General features: G+C 41.8%; 2 protein-coding genes across 5 annotated transcripts in view; one reads left to right on the top strand and one right to left on the bottom strand.

Annotated features, from left to right (window-relative positions):
• LOC118229250 (signal-induced proliferation-associated 1-like protein 1) overlaps positions 1–17,576 on the bottom strand; it is an 84,074-nt gene extending 66,498 nt beyond the window's left edge. Inside the window, exons 1-2 of one of the 4 annotated variants that reach the window (XM_035421049.1) lie at positions 17,446–17,576; positions 17,278–17,354 (exon numbers count right to left, since the gene is read on the bottom strand). The gene's annotated coding sequence lies outside the window, so the exon portion shown is untranslated. Of the gene's footprint in view, positions 1–17,277 lie in introns of all 4 variants that reach the window. The other 3 variants (XM_035421074.1, XM_035421054.1, XM_035421063.1) reach the window with 3 other exon arrangements.
• A 6,283-nt stretch (positions 17,577–23,859) lies between these two features.
• LOC118207526 (protein kinase C delta type-like) lies at positions 23,860–27,485 on the top strand. Its single transcript, XM_035381198.1, has 8 exons — positions 23,860–24,148; positions 24,303–24,476; positions 24,772–24,863; positions 25,174–25,236; positions 25,538–25,676; positions 26,167–26,355; positions 26,742–26,870; positions 27,333–27,485. Exons 1-8 carry the CDS (start codon positions 24,035–24,037, stop codon positions 27,483–27,485), a joined length of 1,053 nt encoding a protein of 350 aa, XP_035237089.1. The 5' UTR covers positions 23,860–24,034.
• Positions 27,486–27,896: the final 411 nt, after the last annotated feature.

Below are 27,896 nucleotides of genomic sequence, written 5' to 3'. Positions count from 1 at the left end.
GAGCCAGGCGGCTACCTGCACACATCCATCTGACTGAAGATGGGAGACACAGCACTGCTACTGGGGCTTTAAAATTTTGACAATCCCTCTCGGTGGTCCAGTCAAATCCCACCCGGGTTGAGTGCCAGAAAATAAACAGCCAGGCCCAGCCCTGTCCCAGCAGTGAGCTTGCCCAGACAGCACCTGCCAGATCCCCGTGGTGTCAGGCGAAGCAGCAACAACTCGTCTGGGACCAGGATTTCAAAATGGCAGTTTTTTTTATGAATGTTGTTTTTCCATGATTATCTGCTTTCCCCTGTCCCTGCCAAGTAAGCTTTATTTACAGAGGCTGTTTGGCCAGGGAGAAAGAGAGAGAAGAGTTATCACAGCCTGTCTGGTGTCTCCGTGGGCCTCCAGTGAATCTCTCCTTCTTTATCCTTTCCAGCTCAAGGTTGTCAGAGGACAGCTGCCAGTTGATGACATTGCGCTGGCCCCAATGGCTTCAGAACACACTGCAGACTTTCCAGAGGCATTGGTCAACAGAGAACACAAGAAGCCAATACTTAATACCAGACCAGAGATCTATGACCATAATGGCTAAAAAGTATCATTTTCCCACAGATGGCATTTGGGAGCAAGACAAGATGTAGGCCTATTACAGATCTTTATTAGTAAAACAATGGCAAGTTGTTATACAGCCAGACGACACATTAAGAGGTAGCTATTTAATGTAAACATGGCCTTGAGAGCAAACCTGAGGGTCGGTCAGAAGTGCAACTGCATCTTATTTAAGACAAATAAGAAAGCAAACGGCAATCCAACATCTTTGGCAACTGCAGATTGTACCTCAGGTCAGAGAAAGACTCATGCCACGACCCTGCAGGCCAGGCGAGCTCTGGGGGCACCTCCCCCACACCCACGGTCACATTCCAGTGGACCACCACACACGCAGGGCAGCCCCAGCACCCCACCTCTGTTCCGGAGCCTTCCCTTTCTCCACAGGTCAGCTGACACAGGAGGTCAGCGGTCAGCCCACTCGCCTCCGCTGACCCCCCCCCCCCCCCCCCCATTCACATCCAGCTCACGTCAAACGGCTGCATTTCATATAATCATACACAAAAGGACATTCACTAGACCTTTCAATATCGTTCTCTAGTCATGTCCAATCAAAACGGATTAATATCATTTTCTAGTCATGTCAAGTTAAAACTGTCAGATGTCAGAATCCGTACAGGCTTTCGACAGTGCAATTTCGTGTTATAAATATTTCGCCCGAAAACAGCAGGTCTGTGCACGCATGCTTCCTGTTTTCCGTGTGGTGCACACTATGCAGAAAAAACCTCACTTTCCAGCTTTCCAGTCCAATTTGTTAAGCATTACAAGTGGAGAAAGTATACAAAGACGTGGAGAAGATGGATTCATAAGAAATTGCATGGTCAGTAGCATGTATAAGTAAAGCACACATTTCAAAGATGTTTTCAAAAAAACATTTTCGCCAAACAGACTACCAACCAGGAGGACTGGATGGCATTCCTGTGGTAATCAACAAGTTTCCCAAACAAAAGTAGGGACTACGGCAGGATACCATAGCTATGACAAAGGATCACAATAGCATCATCTTCAATTGCTTCAAGCAGCCCTTGAAGGAACTATTCCATCTGACTATATAGGCTGATGCTTACAATACCCTAAGAACAGCCAACTTAACATGTGAGTGTTAAATTGGACACCATACAGTGACAAATGAATGTGTTTTGGGTCTAGAGAACAGAACCCTCCCACCAAGCAGCACACACGTGGTAAAACAGACAGTGCATTTATGGGTTTATGGGTTTATGGGTAAACCATATGCAAGCTGACTTCTGGGGACAGCAGTCTCCTGGACCACAACACTCATGGAGTACAGACTCACTAATCCAGAGGAAACACTGAGTCACAAGGATGAGACTGTTCACAAGCCTCTACCAGAGTCGCACAAGTCCAACTGGATAAGTCTATAAAGTGTTACAGACAATATGGACCTGATTAAAACAACTACAAGCCAAAGCTACTACCTTATGGAAAAAACAGATTTGTCCAAATATTCAGTTTGAAACAGGAGCACTTTTTTTCCACCATGATGCTTGCTCCTTCAAAGTGAATTTTTACTTCTTTTTTTCCTCTTTATATTACATTACTAATAAGTTTGAGTGTCATAAGAAATATTAAACGTAGCTTATGGGAATTATGAGAACTGAATTTTGTAATGAGGCGAGCAAAAATGTTTCTGCAATTTTTCATTCATTCCATTGATTTCATTATATTTTAATCCGATTACATTTGATTAAGTGAATGTTTAATTGTGTCATATACAACAAAAATATTATTTCATGGTTGCTAAACAACATGAGATACCATTTTATTTGAAATACAATGCCATTGTTGTTATGTTATTAATAGGATACAGACCAACTGTTCATACATTTTCAACAACGGGCATCTGATTTACATTTGTTTTCTCAAAATTTGTAATTCATTGACATGAATACTGCTGATTGAATTGGGAAATCTATGCAATAAATAAGGCTCCGATTTAACATGCAAGTGCTCATAATCAGTAATAATTAAGTGTCTAATTGCAATAATTCAGGTAATAAAATGTGATTATTTATAATAGCCTAGCTGATGAACAGACGGCTTTATGAGGATCCTGTATTGGCATCCTCTAGCGGGAGAACTGAATTACAGGCTATAGACCTGGTCATGGCAAAGACCTGAATTGCCCTTACACGCAGGCAGGCTATTTTTCATAGCAAACATGTGTTAGCCTTGCAGTGCTGTTATTAAATGCTGTACAGACAGATGGATGGTCTTTAGCACCAGTACATGACAAAGCGAGGGAGGTCAATCATGGCTATCTCTGGTTACCAAACACAGCAGCCAGACAGAGAGGCATCTATAATACCCCTCAGGAAGGGCCGCTTGTGAAGCAGGAAGAGGTGCTCACGATGCAGGAAGAGCTGCTCGCGACGTAGCCAGCAAACAGGGTCCAGACATCCTATTGAACAAATGTGTAGCTTGCCTTTCGAGGGTCCAGGCCAAGAAGAGGAACTCACAACAGCGACCGGCACGGAGTTACCTGTGAGGCAGCTGGTACGAGTCCAATCGGGCAGCCCACGTAAGCCTGCTGCCACAGACTCTGCTGCATGTACTGAACAGGCAGAGGCGGGGCTTCAGCGGCCCCAGCCTCTGAGGACAGCCGGGCTTTCATGGTGGCCTGTTGACTTGTCAACAGAACCTGGAACGCTGTACAGAGCACTTCACCCAGCGCTGGACTGCTTCATATTTAAACAGTCCCCGGTGGAATATCTTTTGCCAGGCTATTATGAGCTGCCTAATGCGCTTTGTTCAGCACCGAGTCATGCAGCGCGCTCTGAAAATCTGGGGCAGCCGCCAGCCTGTGCTGAAGATTGCCTGGCCAGAGAGACGCCCAGGTGTCTTTCTGACAGTTCCTGATTCAGAAATATGCGGACCCTGGGGTTGTTATAGCAATCGTGCACATGGGAGTGTACTGTGTATTTGCAAACAAAGACTCAAAGAGAGACATCCTTTTAATTGTACAGTGACTGCAGACTGCAGATGTGATTTTGTTAACCAGGCCACACGCACAAGTTCTGCACATTCGCAAACCGTACTATAGGTTAATATGATGTGCTACAAAGAGGAATGTGACCAAGAAGAGGCATTCATGTTTGAGAATGAACTTGTTAGTAAATTATAATTACAGAATCATTCATAAATTGTTATGTTGAGGAGTGTTGCAGAAATTATAGTTAGCTAACATAAATACAGCTATTTGTAGAGGCAGGTGAACAGTTAGCTAGCTAGCTACCATTTCTGAAATAAACTAATATTAAATGAAAACGACTAAGACACCAGTGAATATAGGCTACGGTAGGCACATTTTTATGGTATTTAACAACATGGCAGAGGACCTAGAGGCTGCCAAGACAGAGCTCATGGAGTGAACATAACTTCTGCCACTGACAGGACTATGGCCTGAGGCAGGAAGATACCCCCGAGGGGTGGCCTCTAGCTCTGCTACAAGAATCCACAACATGAAAACAATTTAATTCAGGTCATTGTAATGACTTATGGGAACATTAGCAAAATGAGATCCTCACGGGTGCTAAAGCCGGTACCTCAAACGGGACCCTATCACCATTTTCCAACACCCTTTGTAGACAGAGGATACAGAACAACTGACCCATTCTACAACAGAAACAATTACTACCAGTGTGTTCACTGTTCTTAACAGGGTGTGTGATGCAGGCTCTGTACGCGCACCTGAATGTGTGAACATAGCCTACTACATAAAGTGCTATCATCCTAGAGGCAGCAAAAACGCATTTTGAAATTGCACACTCTACAGCCCATTGGCTTTTTCATAAACTGTTCTTTAATGTGTGGGTGTCTACCCAGCCGCGTGCACCTTGTGCTCACTCTGTTAAAAGTATTACCATTACCCTTTCTGTTTTCTGAAGGCAACTCAGGCTTGGAGAGCAACGGCACTTTTGATTTATGACTTACAGTGGTGGTTCAGGGGGGGCACTTGTACAATAATGAATACAAGAGCCAGTTAAAATTAAGCTGCTGAACAGCTCCCTAGCACTTCTTAAGATGTGTGCGATTTTACATGACTAATTTCCAAAAACACCTGGACAAAACTGAGGTGCGCTCACAGCAGAACAGCGTTCCAGTGATCCAGGAGGAGGATCCAGGAGTAAAACACGCTGGTAGTAGCTGCTCTCTGACACACTCTGTCCAGGAGGGGGATATGCCACAGGCCGGATATGACAGCCCTCCTGCCCCCCTCCTGATACTGCAGGATGGCGCGTGGGCCTGCCAGGTTTCATTCTGCTCAGCAGCCGTGCGGTTTTGCCCACAGCCACATCCGCATCAGTCGCATGCAAGCTGTTCCGGAGGCTTAGCCCTGAGGGGCATTCAGCAAAGGCCCCAAACAGCCCTAGTGCAGCATTCCCTCCCGCATGCATCCTCCTAGTGCATCCCTTCCTGCATGTACACCCCTAGTGCATCCCTTCCTGCATGTATCCCACTAGTGCATCCCCATCTGCATGCATGCCCTCCCCCAGGTATCCCCTCCCGTATGCATTCCCCTAGTGTATCCCTTCCTGCATGAATCTCCCTTGTGTATGCCTTTCTGCATGCATCCCACTAGTGCATCCCCATCTGCATACATCCCCTCTTGCATGCATCCCCTCCCACAGGCAATGCCTACTCCAAGCATCCCCTTGCACAGGCATCCACTAGTGCATCCCTTCCTGAATGTATCCCCTAGTTCATCCCCTCCTGCAAGCATCCCCATAGAATATCCCCTCCCACATGCATGCCCCCAGTGCATCCCCATGGGATGAAGTGCGTCTGACCTCGACAGGACATTTTTCCTTTAACAGGATCTGTTAACTGTTCACGGATTAGTCAGCAACACTAAGCTAAGCTTTGTGCATTCTAAAAATCCACCCATTGTGGGAGAATGCATCAAACATCCAAACAGAAAAATAAGTAAAGAACATAAATAACATGTATGATTTATGATGAAAAAACTGATGAAAATTGGTTTAACTGAACCTTCTGAAAGACAATAAACACAGTGCTGAAATGATGCATCCATACATATTAAAATATTTTATGTTAAGTTCATTTTTAAAAATACTTAAGATTCAGTTGTCAAAATGAAAGATTCAAGAGGATGCAAGGGGCTCATATTTTCCTTTGATCAAAATTAAAGGCTAACTTTAAAGTAACCCTTAACAGCATCTGCAAGCATACATGCTCGAGTGCTATTAGGTAGGTATGCTGAACACCATTTAGGACTTTTTCAGGCACTTATACAGCTTTAGTTTAATCGCGTTAGGCTAAATCCATTCATACATCACATTACTAGGGCTATATTTTTGTTTATTTTGTTCACAAAAAAGGCAATTCCCTGCAGTCAGCTCTGTGTGTCTTTGACTGGCTGATGGACAAAAAAGTATTGCACTAGTGTTCAGGAGTGCAGTGCGTCATTCGTTTATCTATTTTAGCTTCCATGTGGTTACTAACAACATACAACCTAAAATAAATAAACGAAGCACACTTGTGGTGCAAACATTCGTTAGAAGCAACTGACTACTTCCATGAAATCCCAAAAGACAAAACAAATCTGGCAATTTTCTCAAACAATGCACGTCAAAGAACGATTTCAGACCTGTCAGAGACACTGTCAAAGGAGCAAGCAGAAATCAGGCTACGAAAATGTCTTTCTGCTTCTTATTTAATCAACAGTGGCTTAAAAGAGTCCCACATTCCCTGCAGAATTGTTCTCAGTAGGCCAGGAAACTTTCCAAGCAGCTACTTCATTAAAATACAAGACTTAATTAAAAACAGTGCTCCAGAAATTGCCCCAAGAAAAAAATGTTTCACAAGGAAATGCAATTACAAAGTCTACACATGATGCCACCAGGCACTCATGATACAGACATGATAAAGCACCAGCTGAATCCTTACATAGGGGATGGCTAGTGAGGCTATGATGCCTTCTCATACCCACCAGCACCATCGAAGCAGAGCAGCGGACTATGCTCAAAGCAGTATCTACTCTGAAAGCGCTCAGTCACACAAACTGTATAATGGCTCCATGAGGCACCCGGAGCGATTCACCTTGTTTGACGTACCGAGAGCAGCATGAGAGCGACTGCTGATGCAAGCAGGTTTCCGCCCTGCACGGATCACGGCTGGGTCACGGTGTGGGGGGGGGGGGGGGGGGGGCTAGGCTGGCGGCAGTCATGTTCCGCCCCGAGTGCCGCACAGCTGCTCGACCGCAAACGGAAACTACTCACGGGCGGCCTGCCGACGAGCAGGTACGGACTGGCGGCCGCCCCGGGGGGGTGATGTGACGGACCCAGTGCAGCGCCCCCCCCCCCCCCCCCCCAGCCCCCCCCCCCCCCAACCCAAACCCACAGGAGGCGCAGATGACAGAGAGCAGCATCGCCCCCGGAGAACTTTGTCCTGTGGCACAAGTTCCGAGAACAGACCGTGACCGAGGCAAAATGAACCTGGTGCCATTTCCTCTGGCAACACTGAAAGCGAACTCGCATTCAAACGTGTGTTCTGTCAATGTAATCTTTACATAGCTTTGCACTTTAACTGACAAAAAAATCTTTTAAAAATCCTTACGCAACTTAATTTTCTGGATTTTGCTACCCATTATTCTGCTTCAAAACAGCAAAAATCTGCAGTAATTCTACTAATGTCCAAAATGTAGGCCTAAGCACTGAAATGAAATGAAATTAAGGGTAGCCTATAGTTCTACACTGGAACAGATATAGTCAGTTGTTCCAAGTTTCATAAGTGGCTTATTGTCCCTGACCAAAGGGCCCACAAATGAGTTGCATTTTAGGCAGCCCAATTTGAAATGGATTAGCGAAACATGCTCCCTGAAAGACAGTGGATGCTGCACAGACTCAAACAATGTGCTGTTTTCACAAGCCGCCAGTAGCTTCAGAAGCTGATCTAACTTGGGTTGACAGCCATGCAGAGTAAGGGAGGAGCAGAGCTGTTTTAGGGCCGTGACTAAGGTGCACAGAGGAAGTACTGAGCGGTCAGGGCTTTCAAGCACCGACCATTTTGCTGAGGAGATCCATGCGACAGTAAATCATGTTTCGTTTTTTCTTTACTCAAAAGGAAGTGAGGCGCTTCCCTTTAATCACTACCTACATCTGCTCATTTAGCCGAATAATTACAAAGAATTTGAATTTTTTGCAAAATCCCCCATCTGGCTGGAAATGGCTTTCATCAGTTGGCCTTTCAGGGATCAGAGAGAGCAAGATCTAGGCTACTGTGCTGCTGAGCATAAAACAGTTATTTTGAGGCAGAAGCATGTTCCTAGCAGTTCTGAAGGAAGCACGCAGAGGGGCTGTTGAACAGGCATGGAGGCGTGACTACTTAATTCAAACATAGGCTACATGTTTTCAGCCTCGCCTGTTTAAATAATCATTAAACCCCAAGAGTAAATGTTTATGTAGCGTTTCTGTAAAATGGGAGGGACCAAAGCATGGCGGTGGTGGCGGGGGGGGGCGGGTGGTGTTAGGGGGCAGTGGGGGGAGGGGAGGGGGGGTGGATGGTGGGCCGGCAAGTTTCATTGTTCCTCTGTTTGCACAGCTTTGCTCTCTGCCGCCGAGCTCAAAGAGATGACCTCATCTCTATTGTGCGCACAGATCCCTCTCGCTCGTTCCATCAGCTGGCACCGGCCCACCAACCGCGCCCAAACAAAGCCCTGCCATTCCAAAGGTCGATGAGGAAATGATGTCAGCACGATGGCAATGCAACGTACTGCCAGCTCCTTCATTCCCAAACTCAATGGAATTGTGAAACTGTGATGCAGGGTTAGAATTGACGCTTTTCATTCAAAAAGTTGAATCGCATCAACTCAGCATTCTTTCACTACTTCCATCTGTACTTGCACCTAAAGCAACCATAACAACGGCACGATGCATGGACCTCACTAGGTAAAGGATTTTGCCCAGGTTCTCCTCTGATTTAATCTCACAAAAAATAAAATACCACTCTGGTACTGCTGCCAAGTTCAGAGGTCTAAGTACTGTACTTCCAAAAAAGCTCTAAAGGCCTGAGAGCACGGGCTTGTACTGACGAAGCACTTAAGCAGTAAACAAGCAGGCTGCCTGTTATTGTTTGCTCTGTTGAGGGTGTATGAATTCAGCCAGCCACTAAAGGCTGAAAAGACAACCCCCCACCACCCACCGCCCCTCCACACACTGCTCTTCCAGGGAAGACCACGCATTTCCTAACTGCCAACAAAGGCAGGACGTTCTTAGCTGGACAGGTTTGAGGAATGAATCCTGGGAAATATCAGTCATTACTTTCTCCTGATACTGAAGGAGACAGCCTTCCGCAGTCTTGAAGTGGCCTTGAGCCAAATGCAATTTGCTGGCATCAGCAAACCATAAATGAAATAGCATATTAGCAACTCTGAGAAAAATATTGGCAGCTTACTTGCAGATACATTATTTGGGCCAAAACATCTCTCATCAAAAATCACTGGAGGAGGAAAAGCTAATTCCTACACACCACTACTCCAGATGGAGATAAGGTTAAAGACTGCAATTAGCATCTGTACCCCAGTGACAGCCTAAGAACAGGCCCTGAGGTGCCAGGCTTAATCAAAGTGCCACGATGCACAAGACCTACCAACAAAATGATCCCATAACATGCACCAGTACCCACTTTATCGGCTTGATCCAATAAAGTCAAATGTTGGTTTAAAAAATAATTTTAAAAAAATAAATAAATCTAAAAAAACTATGTCATTTTGCTCTACTTGGAAAAATGAATTGATAACATCCATCCACACAAATGGCAAATTCCACCTGTTAGAATATGACACAAGTACATAAGTATGCAGAAAATCCATTTTGGGGCCTTTCATGCATGACTCGAGATGCTTCGGGATGATTAAATGAACCAAATTTCAAAGCTGATGTTTCAGAAAAAAGCTTCTTCAGATGTCTTGGGATAGGAATGGGAATGATTCCAAAACAAGTGTTGAAAGAAAAATAAATACCATTAAAAAAACAACTAATATGATTTGTGTGTGTACACAAAAAATTGAATTACTCTGCGCAGTGACCTACCGCAATAGGTGATGTAGGCTAATACTTCCCACTTTTGGAATTACTCATCATGGCCAAAGAGCCGGGCAGGGCAAAGCCGGACAGGGAAATTAGCCACTTACACTCATTTATTTATTTTACATAAGAATACAGCTTTGTCCAGGTCATGAAATGAAAAGGGTTTCACAGGAATGGTAATTTCACAGGAATTACCATGTATTGAATTGCCTTGATGCAAAGGAGATGCAAAACTCTTGCAAGGCGTATTTCTTTGATTCTCCCTCTCGGGTTAACATGTTCCTATTTCATGTCAGTCACGTTTTAAGTAGGCCTATCAGATCTGTGCAGCTGGGTACTGTGTTTTGTCACTATTTTCAGCCCAGATATTCTGCAGGTAAACATTAACTAAATGGATCCTAAAGGGGTAAGCCTCACACCAAAACACACATAAGCATCTGGAAGCGTGCAGCAAAACTACACTCGTTAGGAAACATAACAAGAATGCAAATTTAGAGTGACCGTTTTAGGAACTAGTAGCTAGCAAGAACAGCCAGTTAAGCCATTTTCCTACCGGGCTTTGAACGAGGTTTGAGACATGACTAATTTTCTTCAAATGTGACTGATGAGAAGCATGTGCTGTTGAATTATTCCATTTCTAATATGGTACTTCACCCCTCTGGAGGCTGGTCCTGGCTGATAGACCACACAGGGTGGCTATCGCAGCCCTCCACGAATTCCTTCAAAAGCCAGATTTGAAAGGCAAGCCTAGATACAAGCAAACTTCAACACCGGTCATTCCCCTTCTGATGCCAAAGAAGGAATAGGAAACTTCACTGTGATGGAAGGAAAGGACGGAGTGAATTAGCACATGGAAAACTTCACAGCCACAGTTCTGCCGCCCGGCACTCTAGCATGCTAGTGAAAACTCCGAGGCTTCCATTCTCAATCTTTCACCACATTCCAGACACACCAACAAAAATGCTCTTCACATCAGCGGTCTGAAATGACTTCAAGACGCAAACTTTAAGGCCGCTGAGAGAAACGCGAGCTAAACCTCAAAAATCTGCCCACAGGAAAGAGAAACCACAACAAGGGAATGTAATTTTGTTGCAACAGAACGCTCAAATTGGACAGTTATACAGTCTCTGAAAAAAGGAGGCCAACAGTGCAGCCATTAATGCCTTTATGGGCAAAAACAAAGTGAGGAATTAGAGGCCCCACCTCATTACGGAGGCCTAGAATTGCAGCCTGTGGATCCAGGCCGATGCACTTTACAAAACCTGCCTTGTCTTCCACTTGTTGCACAGGCTTCCCAGTCTCCACAAGCAAGCACACAAATGACAGTCAAAACACAGCCTTCCCTTAGTTCTGCCCGCAGGGAAATTATCCTTAATGTAATTCAGACAAACCAATAGCATAAAAGGCCTTCCATTACTGCCATTTGGCAACCCATCAACTTAAAAGCATCTTTCCACATTAAACAGGCAGTTGGGGTATAACTGATTGAATGGCATAATGTGGCGTACTATAAAGACCAACAAATCTGCCTAAGAATGCTTTAGAAAATAACTATGCAGTGTTTGCATTTTTTTACTTGCAGACAAAACAAAACACGCAGGTACACATCTATAAACAAGATATTTAAAATTTCCAAGATGCTCTGAAGGCATACATGTTTAGCCAAACCAAGACAAGGGAAGACTACACTATATTTTACGGCAGTTGCCAAGAGCTCTGCCTTGTGATTGGACGATTAAAGTTGCTTTCTGCTGACCATCTTAAAGCAAATCAACAGACCCACACAGCACAGCAATACATCTGCGTTGGCACCAACGCACCTCTTTGATCCTCTTCACCTTCGTCTGTCACCACATCTTGCTCATTTAATTTTCGGCGGCGAGCTCCAGTGCACTGGATAAGAAACATCTCCTCATCGGCCCTTTAATGAGGCAGCTCTGCACAATTTTCACAGTCATGCACACGCGAGCAAAGGAGAGATGAAACGGATCGCTCGCAATTTTCTGCTCCTTGGTCACACGCCTCTCTGCCAATCGGGTTGCACGCCCGTAGGCCTCCCTGCCTGTCTGTTCAGGTAAATGGAGACTCTGGAAAAGGAGTCATTTTGAGTGTTCTGCTCCACACTGCGTGTAGAACCCCAGTCACAAGTGGCGCGACCCCAAGCACTGCATAACTGAGAACATCAATGAAGTCATCTGAACATACCACTAATTGGCTGTTGCAAAAGCGGTGGGAGAAAATCCTAATACGTTCACAGTGACCTCAAGTTCAATTCAAATGAGCTACAGAAAGAAATCTCAAATAAGGAATGGAAGAATAGACTCACAATGAGCCTGAGCTCAGCAGGGTGCCACTGCGGTCTACAGAGGAACAAGTGTCTTTACATCTGGACATGAAGTCCTTAGATTTAGACTTAATCTTTATTTAGCCACCTGACCATGGCAGCCTGCTTTCAGCGACCTCCAATCTGCTCCATAGAGCCAGCACTTCAATTGCTTTTCCTTTGAATTATTCAGAAATCTGAGATACGCTAAGCCCTTTGCCGAGGCTAAGGGTTTTGCACAATATGATTTCTGGATTGGTAAAAAAAAAAAAAAACCGAGGTCAGTTGTGAGGCAAGTGCACCAGAACAATTCAGGGAAAGAGTCGGACAAAAGTTGCTTATTACCCACAGGCGTGTTCCTCTCCAGGCAGCCGCCCAACCTTAGCATGTGCCCACAGACAGCACCATAACAAACAGAGTCAGCACTAACTCATTCCGTTTCACAGAGGGGCAGCCTGGGTATTTAAATCTACTGAAGTAATGGGCAGAGCATGACTATAATGCACTTGGATGTGGTCAATATGTGCCAGAAGATCTTTATAGAAAACCTGCTGCCTGGTATTTAGATTAAGCAAGATCGAAATTCAGTTAAAAAGAAAAACTACAGCTGCAATGTGGGCTACCACTTGAACAGAAAAACTTAAATAAATATAACTGAGTAGGAGCAATATTACATGCACTGTGCCTGAAATAATTAGGAAACCAATAATCTTGGACACAGGCTGTTACCGTACTGAAAGGGCCAGATTCACATCTTTATATTTCCACAGTAAGTTCCATTTATTCTGCCAGTGGTTTGCATAAATTTGTGCCACGGCTTTTGCAAAGATTTTAACCAGAATAGCGTGACAGGCAGTTCCAGTTATTAAGTGTCAATTTGTAGCATGTTTTGGATTCTGGCAGCTGTGCAAAAACCTACTCTGCTAAGCCGTAAGCACAAAATCGTCTCACTTTCCATAGCAAATGTGATAAACTGTCAAAACTGGGACCTTGATTAAATGTTTTTTTTTTTCCTTCCATGAACTTCAAATGTTAAAATAAATGCACAGAACTACTTAGGGGCTTGAGATGAGAACCATTAAGTCCAGTGGGTTACAATGGCACTATTTCTGCATTATGTTTTGCCATTTTTATTTATTTTTCACAGATCAGGATAAAAATCTCATCGACCCTTAGTGAAAATTCAAGCATTTTCGTCAAAATCTCACTTCTTATTTTACAAATCCTACTCTAAAACTGTTCCCAGGTTGTTTGACAGAATGCACATTCTGTTTCCTAAAAAGGCTACAACAAAATTTTCAAACACTCTGAAAGAGCGGGAACAAAGGATAAAAAGCAGGAATTGGCTCAATCTGTCATTGAGTCAATGGTACCTCTGCTGGAATTGAGGAGAAACAGACCATTAAGTGAGGTTTTGTTTTGGCAGAGCTCCTCTTGACGCCATCAACAGAGTCATCCTTTTCCAAAGCACAAGGTTTTTTAGTCTGTAGGCTATATGCAGTGAATGGAGAGTGAAATTTGGATTCCCCGAGCTATTAGACCTACACATCTCACTTTCTTGGATGACAATATGATAACAGCCTGAAAGGATTAAAAAAAGACAATAAGTTAAGTTACAAAAAGGTGGTACTTAGGTCTGGATTCATTAGCAGATTGCACTTACTCAAGCCAGTGTGAATTTCTTAGGCAACCGAGAATTTCAGAAGTTGGCTGTTATTTCGAAATCTGTCCAGAATGAAACACTGGTGCTGTTTTTTTTAAACAGCATGAATCAAGCAACTCAAAACTACTCTGCCTGAATAAGGAAATTATCTGTGCTAACCATATTGATTCCCATAAAAGTATGTCAATTTTTTTTCTTGTCTGCACCCCTCTCCCCAAATCTTCCAAAATCACATCAGTACAGTTTAAGCAAATCAATTTTTCGAAATAAAACTGTACACCTTTTCTGTCAAACTACTTTGTTTACTAATGCAATTTTCAGACATATTTTTAGACTGCCAGAATGGAGGCCAGAAACAAGTGAAGGAGTTTGCTGGGAGGACACACCGAGATGGTGAGTTCAGGTGGGGGACAGCTGGTCTCACTGGCAGAGGACCAACGTTCTTAACCCCTCCCCCCCCCGTCCCATTTCCTTGCCACCAGCCACTTTCCTCAGCCTGTTTTTGTAGCAGATCAGTGTGCTGGATCTGTCAATCACACACAGTTCTCAATCACAGATTAAATACTTGCAGAGACGATGTCCTCGAGTGCCTGCGATTGATCACTACACATCATTCTGCTGTCCAACAGACGCATGGCCTACGGTTGACTGATGAGACAAATCATGTTCCTTTCCAGCCTTTCGTTCTTCCTCCTGTTTGTTGTTAAGCTACAACCTCAATGAAACACAGTAATCCTGGGATTTGGGGTCAGCAAATTATTTAGTTACTTTCAAAGCTATAGTTTGCATTAGTACCCTCAATTCTTACTCTGCCTTGTAATTTTGGCCACATCTACCTATTAGAGGTAACTTGCCCATCACTCCTAATAAAATCAAAGGTAAATTCATTTCGACCTGAAGTGGAAGGTTTCTGTAGAGAATTTAAATGAGCAGTACTAAACATTAATGAGAGATTGGAGCAGCCCAGGGTAGGGCACTTGCCCTGTTCATGTTCCCAAATGTCTATAGCACAAATGCCCCCTTAATCCCATTTCTTTTCTAGGGTGCTAGCAAATGGATAAATGGATTTTTAAAGTGATTGCTGCTTGCTTTTGCTGCAGGGAGGCACCTGTTTGATGTAAAATAAAACATGGTTTTAGGGCATATTTAGGTAACACAAATAGAAAAGAAAGGCTGGTGAAAAACAATATGCTGAGAAACAAAAGTAAGCCAAAGAACTTTTCCGCACTACCTTTGTGTTCCTGAAACAAATTCAAGAACAGTTTTTTTTTTTTCCCTCAGAATGACTTTGCCTGTTTCACTTGGCAAGAAAAACCTGAATCACTGCATTGGAATACAACACAAGAAGACAAAAACAAAAGACGCGGTCCCGCAGCAACCACACACAATCTTTAATTTCCTCTCATTTAATGTCTTGCTCTGTGGATTTTCCATTATGTGGGTTTCCTTTTATTCCCTGTTGTTTTCTGCAGCTATTCCTTGTCCGGCAAACTTTCTAGCTCTATTACCACTGGTAGAAATGAATGCTTCATCCAGACTGAATACAAGACAGGTTAAAAGCCCATGTGCTATATAGGGTGCATACAAGTAGCCTACATTAATTCCTTTATCAGTGGAATTTAAGTCCACATATGCCTTCTACTTTTCCCATCTTCTTTAACCCATCTAAGAAGCCTCGTCATTTCTGACTGCAGGAGTGAGCTTGCATTCCACACAAAAAACTGGGGAGAGAAACAGAGTATATGCCACAGCAGTACCACAATGTGCATGAAAAAGAGAATTTTTGGAATATGCGCTTTATTGGAAAATTATTGCGAATTATTGGAAACCAAACCACTCTGGTGCACAGTGACAGGGAAGTACAGATGAAAATCCTCTTTAAGTGTTCCCTGCTTCGCAAGTGTCAGCTCTTTCTTGCGCTGCCAAAACTTTCCTATCCTACTTAGTTGAAAGCAATGCCTTTATGTTGGCCTAATACTGCACATAACTTAGTCAGCAAGTAATTTTCTTTCTCCCCAATTCAAATGTACTTACACTCAAATTGCAGTGGTTGCATGATATTTATAAAAACTTTGCCTTATTTACTGTCATCTATCCAGGATGTTACCTCTGAAAACATGGCGATATGCAATCTCACGTTCTGAAAAAGACGCACGTCAGAGTTTAATCTTTCTAAAAAGTGACCCACAAAGTTTCTGAAATTCACTCACTGATTACTGACGGCTCACTGAGCAAAACCTGGCGTCAAGTTGAAACTTTTCTTTATTTTTGAGACAATAATACCTCCATGGTTGGACCTCAGTAATGCATACAGGTAAATAGATATTTACGCGTGATTGCTAAATTAACCAGCCGACTGTCCGCGGTAAAGAAAAAACAGCTGTATAAAGTTCATTCTGTAGCCTACTTTCACCTGAACTTGGTTACGTTAAGTTCGCTAGAGAGCTGTGAGCATACAATTGTATAATACGTAGACATGGTCTATGTTGTTTTAAAACACGTGTCCTTTTATTTGTGTTGTCGTCTCACTGCGCAAGGTAACTCCGACTATCCTAAATTTGGTGGTTTCAAGCTCAAGATAATGAAGCTAGTAGCTAGCTAGTATCTTGTGAAAATATCTGGTTACTCACTGCAAACTGTCTTCGGAGTTTAGTTTTATCTGCAGCTAGCTAACAATTAATGATTACGGAAAGCAACTTTAATACATTATCACAATAATATAAGTTCACGCTTAAAGCTGAAAAATCGTGGTTTGCCATGGTCAAAATCGACAATACTTATGATAGGTACGCACGATAGTCTAGTCTAACTGGTTACAGTTTGCCAATCAACCTTTATTAACCGAGTTAGCAAATGAGTGGAGCAGTTTAACAGAGTCGTAAGATGCCTGTTCAGATAACCAGCTAGATCTAGCTATGAACATTGAATGTCGGCAGTCGTGCTGCCTAGCGTTATGGTAATAAAGTCATGTGTAACGTCGTTTAATAAGGGGCGCACAACTTGTTTGGTGGATCAGTCAACGTTACACCTTGAAACAGACTGACGAGTAAACTGTTAAAGCTTCATCGCAACGTGAATCACTTGAACATTTCTTTCCTCTGATCATCCATTTTCGTCAGTGCTCAATACGAATAGAGAAATCACAACTTCTCCAGTACTTAGCTACCTTACCAATCTGTTAGCCAAGTTCCCCCTGTTCTCCGTAGCTAAAGTTAGCTAGATAGCGTACTTGCTAGTCTACTAGATCTAATCTAGCTAATTGTCCCATTCCATTTATCGAGGAGAGAGATCCAACCATTTCGAGCGATTAGTCTTGGGGTCAGCTACCGTTAAGTTAATTTATAACTTTATCGTCGCTAGGTAACTTTGCTAGCAATCTAGCAGGTAAATTAGGTAGCTAGCTAGCGTTAACCGTCATAGACAGCACAACTACTGGCCAAACTAAAATATGAAATACGGCGATCGAACAAAGTAACATAATCTACAAATAATTAACAGTCTAGCATGTGAATTGGCTTTACAACATGTTCTGATAAAGACCGTTTTACCTACACAGGCTGAAGACATGTGTAGCTAAAACTCTCATCCATCGCTCACTGCATTGCTAGGGACTGTTTCCAACTCACCTTTCTTTTCCCTCAATCGTTTTTCTTTCATGAACAAATTCCAAGTATTTTTCTTTCCTCTATTAAAACGAGTAGTTCTGTCGGGTAAAACAAAGGAATGGCAGTCCGTCTTCTTTAACCTCTGAACACAAATACCAAGTAAAATTCCCAAATATTTTACTCCCTCACCTGTAAAACTCCTGTTAATTCCAGTCTCCGTTTCAGTTGTAACTCAGAAGTTTCGCAAAGTTGCAGCTCCGCCTAGCTATGCAGCTGCAGGAGGGATGAGGTCACTGTAAACCCCACCACATCATACACACACCCCTAAGTTCTCGCGAGAAGTTTGAAGATTTTAGGTGGTGAGGGGACGTGCGTTGCCCTGACAACGGTACAATTGTGCAGCTACAGTCTCTGTGCAACCGGTGTTTACTGATGTTCAGCGCCATGATCAGTGCCGTACCATCTAATTCCAAAACAGGTGGAAAGAGGCTGTTATTTGGGAAAATAACGAACAGCCAGTTTAAGATTTGAACCTTTCAAACGTCTTTCAAGGATCCTTGCGATAAGGCTACTCGAACTATGACGTTCACGTTGTCTGAACTGCATGAATGGTGATATTTTGTGAAATTGGTCATCAAGGTATAAACTGAGAAATTGAGCTTATTTCTCCGTTGGAGGAAGAAAGTCACTGGAACTGATGTGTTCAAAAAAATACACAATGGTCTGTTACATCCTCTACCCCAGGTGGGCCAATGTGAGGTAGTCTAGACTACCCTCCAGTCAAATTTTCCCTCATATTGGTTTTTGTTTATCTGTACTTGGGGAACAGACCCACTAGTTCCTATATCAAACAACCTATTTTAAAACAAAGACCTGTCTACATTAATTTTTCTACTTACAAAAGTACAGAGGAATAAACTGAACTCTTTAAAAAATCCATAATGGGTATTTTTTCAAAACAAAATAAAAAGTTTAAGTTTTGTAATGGTGTGATGAAATAAGTCATATAGTGCCTTTTATGACCAGAAGAATTTGGATTATGTTCTTCAAATGTGGATGGAAATGTTCATTTTCCTATCTACTACATTTACATGTCTGCTAAATCAAATAATTTGACAAGGAGTATTAATAGCATAACTTACTGGCCTGTACATCATAATTATGTGATATGGAACTAAAATGCTACTACTGCCCCCCCCCCCCCCCCCCCCCCCCCCCCCCTTAAAAAAAGGTAACCATAAGCTAGCAATTATAGATGCACATTTTCTCCGATTCTTATTCCCTCTACATTTGACACCGATGCTTCCAAAAGTGTAAAATGACTAAACTATATTATAGTGTTTGGCCCCCTCTACTGCATTTCTGAGGTACTGTATCTGACCTCATCTGGACCTTAGGAATTCATAGCAGGGCTACGGTACAGTAGGAAATCCTTCCCCACTCCCATGTTGGTTTGGTTTCATGAAGAGGAAGCATGATACTGCCCTGTCATTTTAATTGCGATTTATTGTTGTTGTTTTTCTCTCCATAAATACATGAATTATTCTTCTTTAAATGGATTTCTGAAATTTTGTCACAAATATATTCCGGGGAGTACAGAATTTGAGAACAGATTAAACATAGACAGTTCTCCTTCAGTGCCACTAAAGTGAATAATTAGTAATTAATGGTCAGTTACACAGCGCTTTCATGCAATTACCTGAACTGGACTTCTGTAGGTTTTTGTCATGAAAGCACTGTGGTGCAACTCATGTTGACTTCCATTATATATACAAAATTATGAATAGATGCTCATATTTGATCCACGCACACACACACAGGGTACATAGGAGTTATAGTGCTTCTGTAGCACAGTATTGCTGCCCATTACATTGGAAATTAAACCACATCAAAGGTATTGTGGCATGTTTACAGTATACAACGTATGTTTAAACTGCTGATATACATTTGTAAAGGGTGGTTTTATGTCAATAAAACAGCAGTCACTTGTGAGGGTCTACCCCTCTGTCTTTCACCCTGAGGGCCAGTTTAAATAATTAATTATGTTATGCTAGTTTTTCTTAGAGGATTGTAGCAATAATGAATGACCATTTTTATATGAAACAAAGTGAGGCTATAGAATCAGAAAACAGAATGAAGCTTCTTGAAGCAATCAACACGGCACATTTAAACTAAAATTAACTAGGCTGTGTAATCATTACTGGTTGATGTCCTTTCAATCATACAGCAACACCAGTGTGGTTCTCCTCAAAAATACGAGGTGTCACTACTACTTCATTTCAAACCTGCACAGAGTGAAGTCGGAGGAAGACTAGCTTACATATACAGTTTTGCATGCAGTTTATGGGCGCCTTGTTTGACCAGTGGGGGTCACTAGAGAGAAATTAAACGTGGACCTCTAACCTATCCTAGTCTCCCATATCCTGGGCAATGCAATAGGCAATTGCAAGTCACCCTATGGAGGTACTGGCCACAGTTAGCACAAACTGGGACAAACTGGATTCAGTCTGAGGCCTGGAGGCTTCTCCAGGCACAAGTGCGGTACCTTAACCAAATGAGCCATTCACCAGCCAATGTAATGGGATTATTTAAACATGCAAAATTAATAGTACACCCAACTCAGCCCAGAGGTACTTCAAGACATGGTCTGTCATAAACAAGTGTCAAAAAAGTTGGGAGAAATTCCTATCCAAAACATTCAGATGTAGGCATATTCCTCAGTACCTGGTCTTTCATGAGCAGTTGAAAGAATGTTGAGACAATTTTAACGGGAAAAATTATATGCATGACGCTTGGATAAATGTTGCCATGCAAGCCTAAAGCCTTTAGTTGGCCTAAACCCATAGTGCATGCAAGTGAACCGTAGACTTGCCTAAATTAAAAAATATTTCGTCGTATTACCACCATTGTTTCATTTCTCGTTTTGAGCCGTAGCTTAGTTCAGAACCACATCATAGCCCTTGCAAACGCACAAGGAAGACCTTGTGAAAGCGTTAAAGATAGGCCTAAAATAGCGCAACCGATTTAAAGTGGACCGGAAATTTCGAGTTGGGAGCTGCGACTGGGAGTCAACTTCAGTTTTATCGATATTGAAGCCATGGCCGATCCACTTTTTGAATAATCTGTTTGCATTTTGAAACCCCAGTAACATTTAACATTGTCACTTGTCCTCCCAAAAGATCGGCATACTCATGTAACATCCTGACAAAATGTAATGTTTACGGAGAACTACAATTCGATTCATTTGTCGAATTCGCTTTTGCCCAATGAAGTCAATGGAGCGGTTTCCCATTCGTCTTCCGTTGCTATGGAAATTCCACGACGCTAGACTTCCAGTAGAAAAATAGTCAGGACTGTAGTTCTACAAATTAACTATTCAAATGTAATCAAGCCCAAAAGCACTATGACATCACACGTGTTCAGAACTTTTAACATCATGTTACTGCTTCTATGACATCACCCATATTTAAAGGTAAATACTCATGGCCATGTATCAGAACTTCATAGTGCTTAACCTGATACATTACATAGATCGATTTTGAGTTGTTGAATTAAGTATAATTACGATGAATTCTTTCAGTCGATTGCTGGTAAGTGGATTTCTATTTATAGGATTGCTAGGATTTAGGATGTGTGGATGTGTTGGTTATTTTAGCAGATACAATGAAAGTATCTTAAAATGGTGTTATTCTTTTGCTAAATTTGTAAGTTCACGACAAGTGCTTCGTGATGTTTCACTGGAACTGGGGTGAGATATAAAAAGCAACCAATCACAGAGAATATTGCTTTTTATATCTCAATCCAGTTTGAAAAAAAAATATATAGATTATACTCGAGAAGTGTGTATTTTGAATGTACCTATGAAAATAAAATTAAAAAACCTTTTCCTGGCTCAGATTATTTTAAATCCTGGCCTGATCTGAATTTACACTCTTTGGCCTGTGATGGTGCGTATTGATCAATGTCCTGTCTCCTACATTGCCATTGACTGAAAACATGAATCATTGGAGGCTAAACCAGTTTGAGACTGAAAGAGATGCTAAATCTTGGACCATGTAAAGCCATGTATGTGAAAGTGAGAGAGTAAGTCCAGCTTTAAAGGGCATTTTGAGTTTACTGGCGCAATAAAAAAACATGGATATTATTGTACGGTATTTGTTTCTGTTCATAAAGAGACCTTCCGTTACCTACAGAGTGATTTAGGGTGTAGTTTCAGGGTGTAGGGTGTAATTTTTCTATTAGATTATACTTTACTGTACACTATAAAACACCAAAGCCATCACTGAGTGCCACTGCATCCTGTTTCAGTCTCTCATTGTAGTGGCGTCAATTACCCTTTTAAAGAGTGCAATCAGGCATACCCTGATTATTTCACAGAAAAAAGTAAGACAGATACATTTATTTGAGATTCACTTGCTCTTCTTTCACCACAAGAAGGTGCTGTTTGTAAAATCTCTGATTGATAGGCTGTAAAAAAGTATTTACCAAGTTTTATTTCAGGATTGTGTGATAATTAAATATAATAAAATATGTTCATGAAAAACCAAAAGCTGGTTGCCTTATTATTAATACCTGGTCACACTAACTAGCACTGTTTTTGTAGCCATTTTCATGCACTTACAAGTAGTAAGTTGCTCTGGTAACAAGTCTAAATATCTAAATTTAAATTTAAACATCAGATAATAGAACTAGAACAGTCCAGTATTGTGAAATCACAATCAGCTGTATTATGACATCATAGCAGTCTGGAATTTTGATAATGCAGGAGCATGACCTACACTGGAAAGTTGGATGCTCAGGAAAGTTTCACTGCTTCAATCTACATAAACTAGATGGATTTTGTCATATGATGACAGGTATGTCATCCTGGAAAACAGCATCTGCTCAATGAATGTGTAATTACTGTTGAAAGAGGAACATTTTTGTTATAAACTATGTTTGAAGTGATCCCTACAAACACTCATAATCAAGACCAGGAGGAAATTTTAATTTATAGTACCAGTCCTGGCTAAATCCCAGACCAGTGCATATAGATATGACATCACTAAAGCACTAGTGTTAGTCACCTGTGCTGAAAAACCAAAATATAAAATCTGAATACACAATGATTACAGGTAAATACTGTGAAAAATAAATAAATAAATAATAATAATAATAATAATAATAATAATAATAAAAAAGCATTCTTTCACAAAGATCATTAGCATATAAGATACTGTTATGTGAGTGAAACACTGGGAAAGTCATATACATGCATTGTCACCTACTTTTGATTATACATTTATGATGACCACAGAAAAAGCTATTTGAAAAATCAAGCCCACAACAACACATTGTATTAAGTTCAAGGTTGATTTGATTTCCAATTCCAGAAAAAAAGCATGCTGCAAAAATAGGCGTTAACGAAACAATAAAAAGACAAGCAGGCAAAATTTCACAATGAGGTTAAATAGGATGACTACTGTAGTATTAAATTACAGCCAGAAAGCAGCCTAGTATTGGCAGTAAAAGCGAGAATAGATAATGAGAATAGATATTATGATTAAGGTGTTGACCAGTCTGAAGCCATAAACTTCATACCCATGCAGCTTCTCCTTTTTCACTTCATTTGAGTAGCTAGAGCTGAGGCCTGTAGGTCTCCACCTGTTGAATTAAGTCTTAATATTTACATGAAAGCACTAACGTTTTATTTTTGCTTACCTTCCTTAAGTGTCTAGGCTGTCTGCCAAAAAGGAAGATTCGCAGAGTACACAGGAACCATTCTGGAACCCCAATTAAACACAACCTACAGGTAGGACGCGGAAAAACAGGGGTGATTGTTCACCATGTTCAAGAGAACAGAGGCATACAACCTCACCTTGTTTACAAGGATGTGCGACACAATGCTGATCTGGAGATGCTGACAGCCCAGATACAACATACCGTGGCAGACTTGATACCGCATGACCTTGAAGAAACAGCCACCTGGATACAAACTGATCTGGAAAAAATGAAGCCATTTATTCAGAGTGACTTGAAAATTCCAGTTTACAAGGTTCAGCGTGACCTGGAAGAAATTTCCGCCAAGATCCAAAGGGATCTGGAGGACTTAGTTGCCAAAAGGCTGCATGGCCTGGCAGGTGAAGCTAAAAAGATCCTACCTAAGTTTCATGGAAAGAATGAGCATATCAAAAGTGACCTTGATGAAACAGCAACCTGGATCAGACGTGATCTTGATGAAACAGCTGCCAGGATCCAGTCTGAGCTGGATGAAGCAGCAGCTTGGATCCAGCGTGACCTAGATGACACAGTGGTCTGGATTCAACGTCACCTCAATGAAACAGCAACCTGGATCCAACTTGACCTGGAAAAACAGGAGTCCCATATTCAGCATGACCTGAAAGTGCCAGTTGAAAAGATTCAACATGACCTGGAGGAAACTTCCATCCAGGTTCAAAGGGACCTACAGGAGTTGGTTGCTCAGTTGCAGCTTAGCCTGGAAGAAAAGACTGAGCCGATCAAACCTAAGCTGGAAGAGGAGGATAAGCAGGTCCGACATAAACTTCAAACAGCAACCTGTATTCAAACAAAAGTGAAAACAACTATATCCCATATTACCAATGTGCCAGAAGACCAGTTTGTACATGAGTTGGATGAAATTTTAATCCAGATCCAAAGGGACCTGGAGTTCAGCCTGGAAGAAACAGTTGAACAGAATAAATTTAACCTGGATGACAAGGGTGCAGGCTACCAAATAGAGTGGGAAGAAAAGCCAGCACTGATCCCAAGTGAGCTGGGAATGAAGCCCACCACACTCCACTGTGAACTGTTGGAAAACACCAGATTCCACAATGGCATGTCCCTGGAGAACTTTGTGTTGCACAAAGTGTTGGGCAGGGGCTCATTTGGAAAGGTAGGGCCTGATCATCTACTGATTCTGTCTAGGTAAAATGTCAGAGGAATAATGAATGATTCTTCAAGCACTTGCTTAAACTTATACCCCTATCCTTATCTCATATCCTTTTCCATCTCTTTGCTGCTCTTCCATCTGTCCTTCCTTTGTTCAGGTCATGCTGGCAGAATTTAAAGAAAGTGGACAGTACTTTGCAATCAAATCCCTGAAAAAAGGCAATATCCTGGCTAATGATCACATACATTTCCTCATGGCTGAAAAGAGAGTGCTGAAATTAACCACAGATTGCCCCTTCCTCGCCCATTTGTATTTTACATTCCAAACAAAGGTAATACCACCTCCCTCTCCAACAGTTGTACTCCAACACTCAATACAAAATAGAAGACTATCACATACACGTGCCACACCTTCTTGGCCATGGAAAATCTCCATTCCTTTTATGTACTTGTATTCAATTTCTCAGACTAAGTTAGCTCTCCCCCCACATATTTATACTCCATATTATAAATACACATAACATCCTTCCTCTTCACAGATTGTCTATTCTGTCTGGGCCACAGTGCCACCCCAAGTGCAGGGAAGTATTTCCCTATCATGAATGACAGTGCTATTTGTGTCTTTAGGATAACTTATTCTTTGTGATGGAATACATTAATGGGGGAGACCTGTTTTTCCACGTAGAAGAGAAGGGACACTTTGACCTAGTCAGCACACAGTGAGTATCAAGCAGGTTTGCCCTTGCCACTGTTCCAAGAGATTGTTTATGGTGAAGGGAGGGTCATCCTAGGCCAATCCATGCTGCAGTTCATTTAGTTCAAAGTATGGTCTGGGGTTAGTACTGTTGGTTTTTGGATAGTGTTATTCTCTGTTTCTGTGAGCACATTATTTAGAGGAAACCAGCCTATCTCTATGAATTGTTCAGGTCTCTATGATCAAATGACAGAGACAGATGCTCAAAAGTGCCTTTGACTTTCTTTTCTTTAGTTTACTGCTCTTTTCCCTTTTTTTGCTCTCTCTCTCTTAAGATTTTATGCCGCAGAGATGACATGTGGGCTTCAATTTCTCCACAGAAATGGAGTCATATACCGGTAAGATACTTTTGTTCCTTCACCTGCAAGAAGTACCATTTTACTCAAGCTCAGGTCTGGAAAGGTATCAAGGATAAGATATGTTTCACTGTGGTGATGTTAGCAACTCAGGAAGTCTCTAAGTTACATTTTGTTTCAGAGTCTCAGTGTGTTTATTTAATTTCTGTGTCATATCTATGCAAATTTCCCTTCTAGCATTATAATGAGCATTTGTCATCGTTGTAAATGTAAATGTATTCAATGATTGTCAATGAAATCCAAAATTCTTATATCTGTTTCTCTTACTTTGCTCTTCCCTCAGAGATCTGAAACTGGAAAATGTCATGTTGGATCGAGATGGGCATATCAAAATTGTGGACTTTGGGCTAAGCAAAGACAACATGTTTGGCAATGATCGTACCAAAAGCTTCTGTGGGTCGGAGCATTATGTTGCACCAGAGGTATGGGACCAGGTGGTGGAGAATGGGGGCTGAGAGTGCCGTGCAGAAGGAAGCGCGGTAAAAAACAGACTGAGTAAATGAAGTATTTTCCCTTGCATGCCGGAAAAACAGCATATCTGTCAGTCAGTTCTTCACCTTGGGAGAACCCTCTATTTCTCAGACTACAGAGGTTTGAATTTGTCATTGTATGAAACCTTTGACTGAACAAGATTTAGCTATATCATTTGTATGTCTCTGAACTGTATGAATTGCAGTGTTTTTGAGCATGTGTGTATTTTCAATGCAATGTGCAACAGTACATGAAAAGGTTTATTTTAGATTTTTGTTCATTTTTGGGCTTCTCGGCTGATCTTATCAATAGGATCCCATTGAGCAGACCATGAAAATGTTCAGGTTGAATGTGTCTGTTTAAAAATAAGATTGACTGCAGTGAATGTCTTTGTGATGATGTCAATGACACAGTCCCTAAATGTATCCATGTCATGCACAGATATTCCAGGGACAACAATACTTTTCCCCTGTGGACTGGTGGTCATTTGGCGTCCTGCTTTTTGAAATGTTGAGTGGTGTGAGTCCCTTTCATGGAGCTGATAAAGAGGAGCTCTACACGTCTGTCTGCATGGACATTCCTCAATATCCCACCTGGATCAACCAGGAGTCAAAGGACATTATGGAAAAGGTCTGTATGTTTGTCAACCCATCTGTCCTTCAAAGTCAATGTGGGCCCTATCTACCAGTGGGCCCTATCTAACTCTGCAGTTAGAAATCGGTAGAGGCCAGACCAACCTCCCATACCTGAGTGTCTTTGTCTGTGTGTCTTTTTGCAAGTTTACTGTACCATTGCGTCCATCTTTCCATCAATCAGATATGTCAATGTGTCAGTGAGTAAAAACATCTGTTAGCCAGCTAGTGAAGGAGTGATTCTGACAAGGTAAACGAGTGAATTTGTCTGTTTCAATCTTATTCAGCTTCACAGTGGGACCCTGAAGTATAAATTCTGTCATCGACCATCTTCCAAACCTGCACTGATTAATGTCGATGTTTCCATGTGCTTTGCTCCCACAGCTATTGGAGAAAGACCCCAACCGCAGGCTGGGCACATTCGGGAACATTAGGGAACACGCCTTCTTTGAGTCCATAGATTGGTCTAGGCTTGAAAGAAGAGAGGTGGAGCCCCCATTCAAGCCTAAATTGGTACTATCCACTTGGCCACTGGTTTATATGCTGATCGTATAGCAATAGATATGATAGCACTTTTAAGGTGAAGCTTATGTGAGAACAGCTTTACTTGTGCTTAAGAGCAGCAACGCTTTTAATATTTGTACAGGAGAGTCTACAAAAAAATATATTAACTTCCCTAGAGTGTCAACTCGTAGAATACAAAGGAAGGATCTGAGTCTCAAGTCAGTCGAGGATTTGGATGAGGATTTGGACACTCCTGTGCTAAAGTGTGAATGTACAAGTAGTAAAAATGGCAATTCTATATCAGCTTGTGTGTGTCCTTTGCAAACCTACCACTCTTCCATCTAATAAAACCTGAAAGGGATAAAACTGTTGCAGATAGCGTGTCCTGAGCTTCTGTTTTCCCACCATGCATCACTAAAATTTCTTTCACTCTATTTCTGGTTCCTGACAGTCTCTTTTCGCCTATCACAGGTGAATCGCAATGACTGCAGCTATTTTGACAAGGAGTTCCTGAATGAGACACCAAAGATGTCCCGAGGCGACAGCAGATACACGGGCCCCATGGACCAGTCTGCATTTGCAGACTTCTCATTCATTAATCCAATGTTTTGCAGCACATATTGAATCATTTCTGTGCTATTTGTGCTACTAGATAGTTTATTTACTGTATTTACTTGTAATAAATCTTAAATTAATACCTAAGATCTGTTGTCACACTTATTTGTCACATTAACATTATCTGAAGTTGCATAAATCCATTCAGCCATACCAGACACTCACAGCTCAGTGGTCTGACTCTGCACCATGAAACTGTCTATTTTCAATATTTATGAGATAATGGACTGTTACTGTACTGTGGCAGAACTGATGAGCATTTTAGTATCACTCAGCACTGATAGTCTGAATACTGAGGCACTGAGTCTAAGTTCCTGAGTCTGAATACTATTTTTTGAAAGAGGACACATATTTCATTAGTTTGAAAGGTTAAATGACATTAAATTCTACTTGTCAGGCATAGGTTTTTTTTCTTCATTT

This window comes from Anguilla anguilla, chromosome 1 (assembly GCF_013347855.1).
Source record: "Anguilla anguilla isolate fAngAng1 chromosome 1, fAngAng1.pri, whole genome shotgun sequence".
In the NCBI taxonomy this organism is placed as follows: domain Eukaryota; kingdom Metazoa; phylum Chordata; class Actinopteri; order Anguilliformes; family Anguillidae; genus Anguilla; species Anguilla anguilla.
Note: the sequence above shows the minus strand (reverse complement) of the source record. Positions and strands in the feature narration are given on the sequence as shown.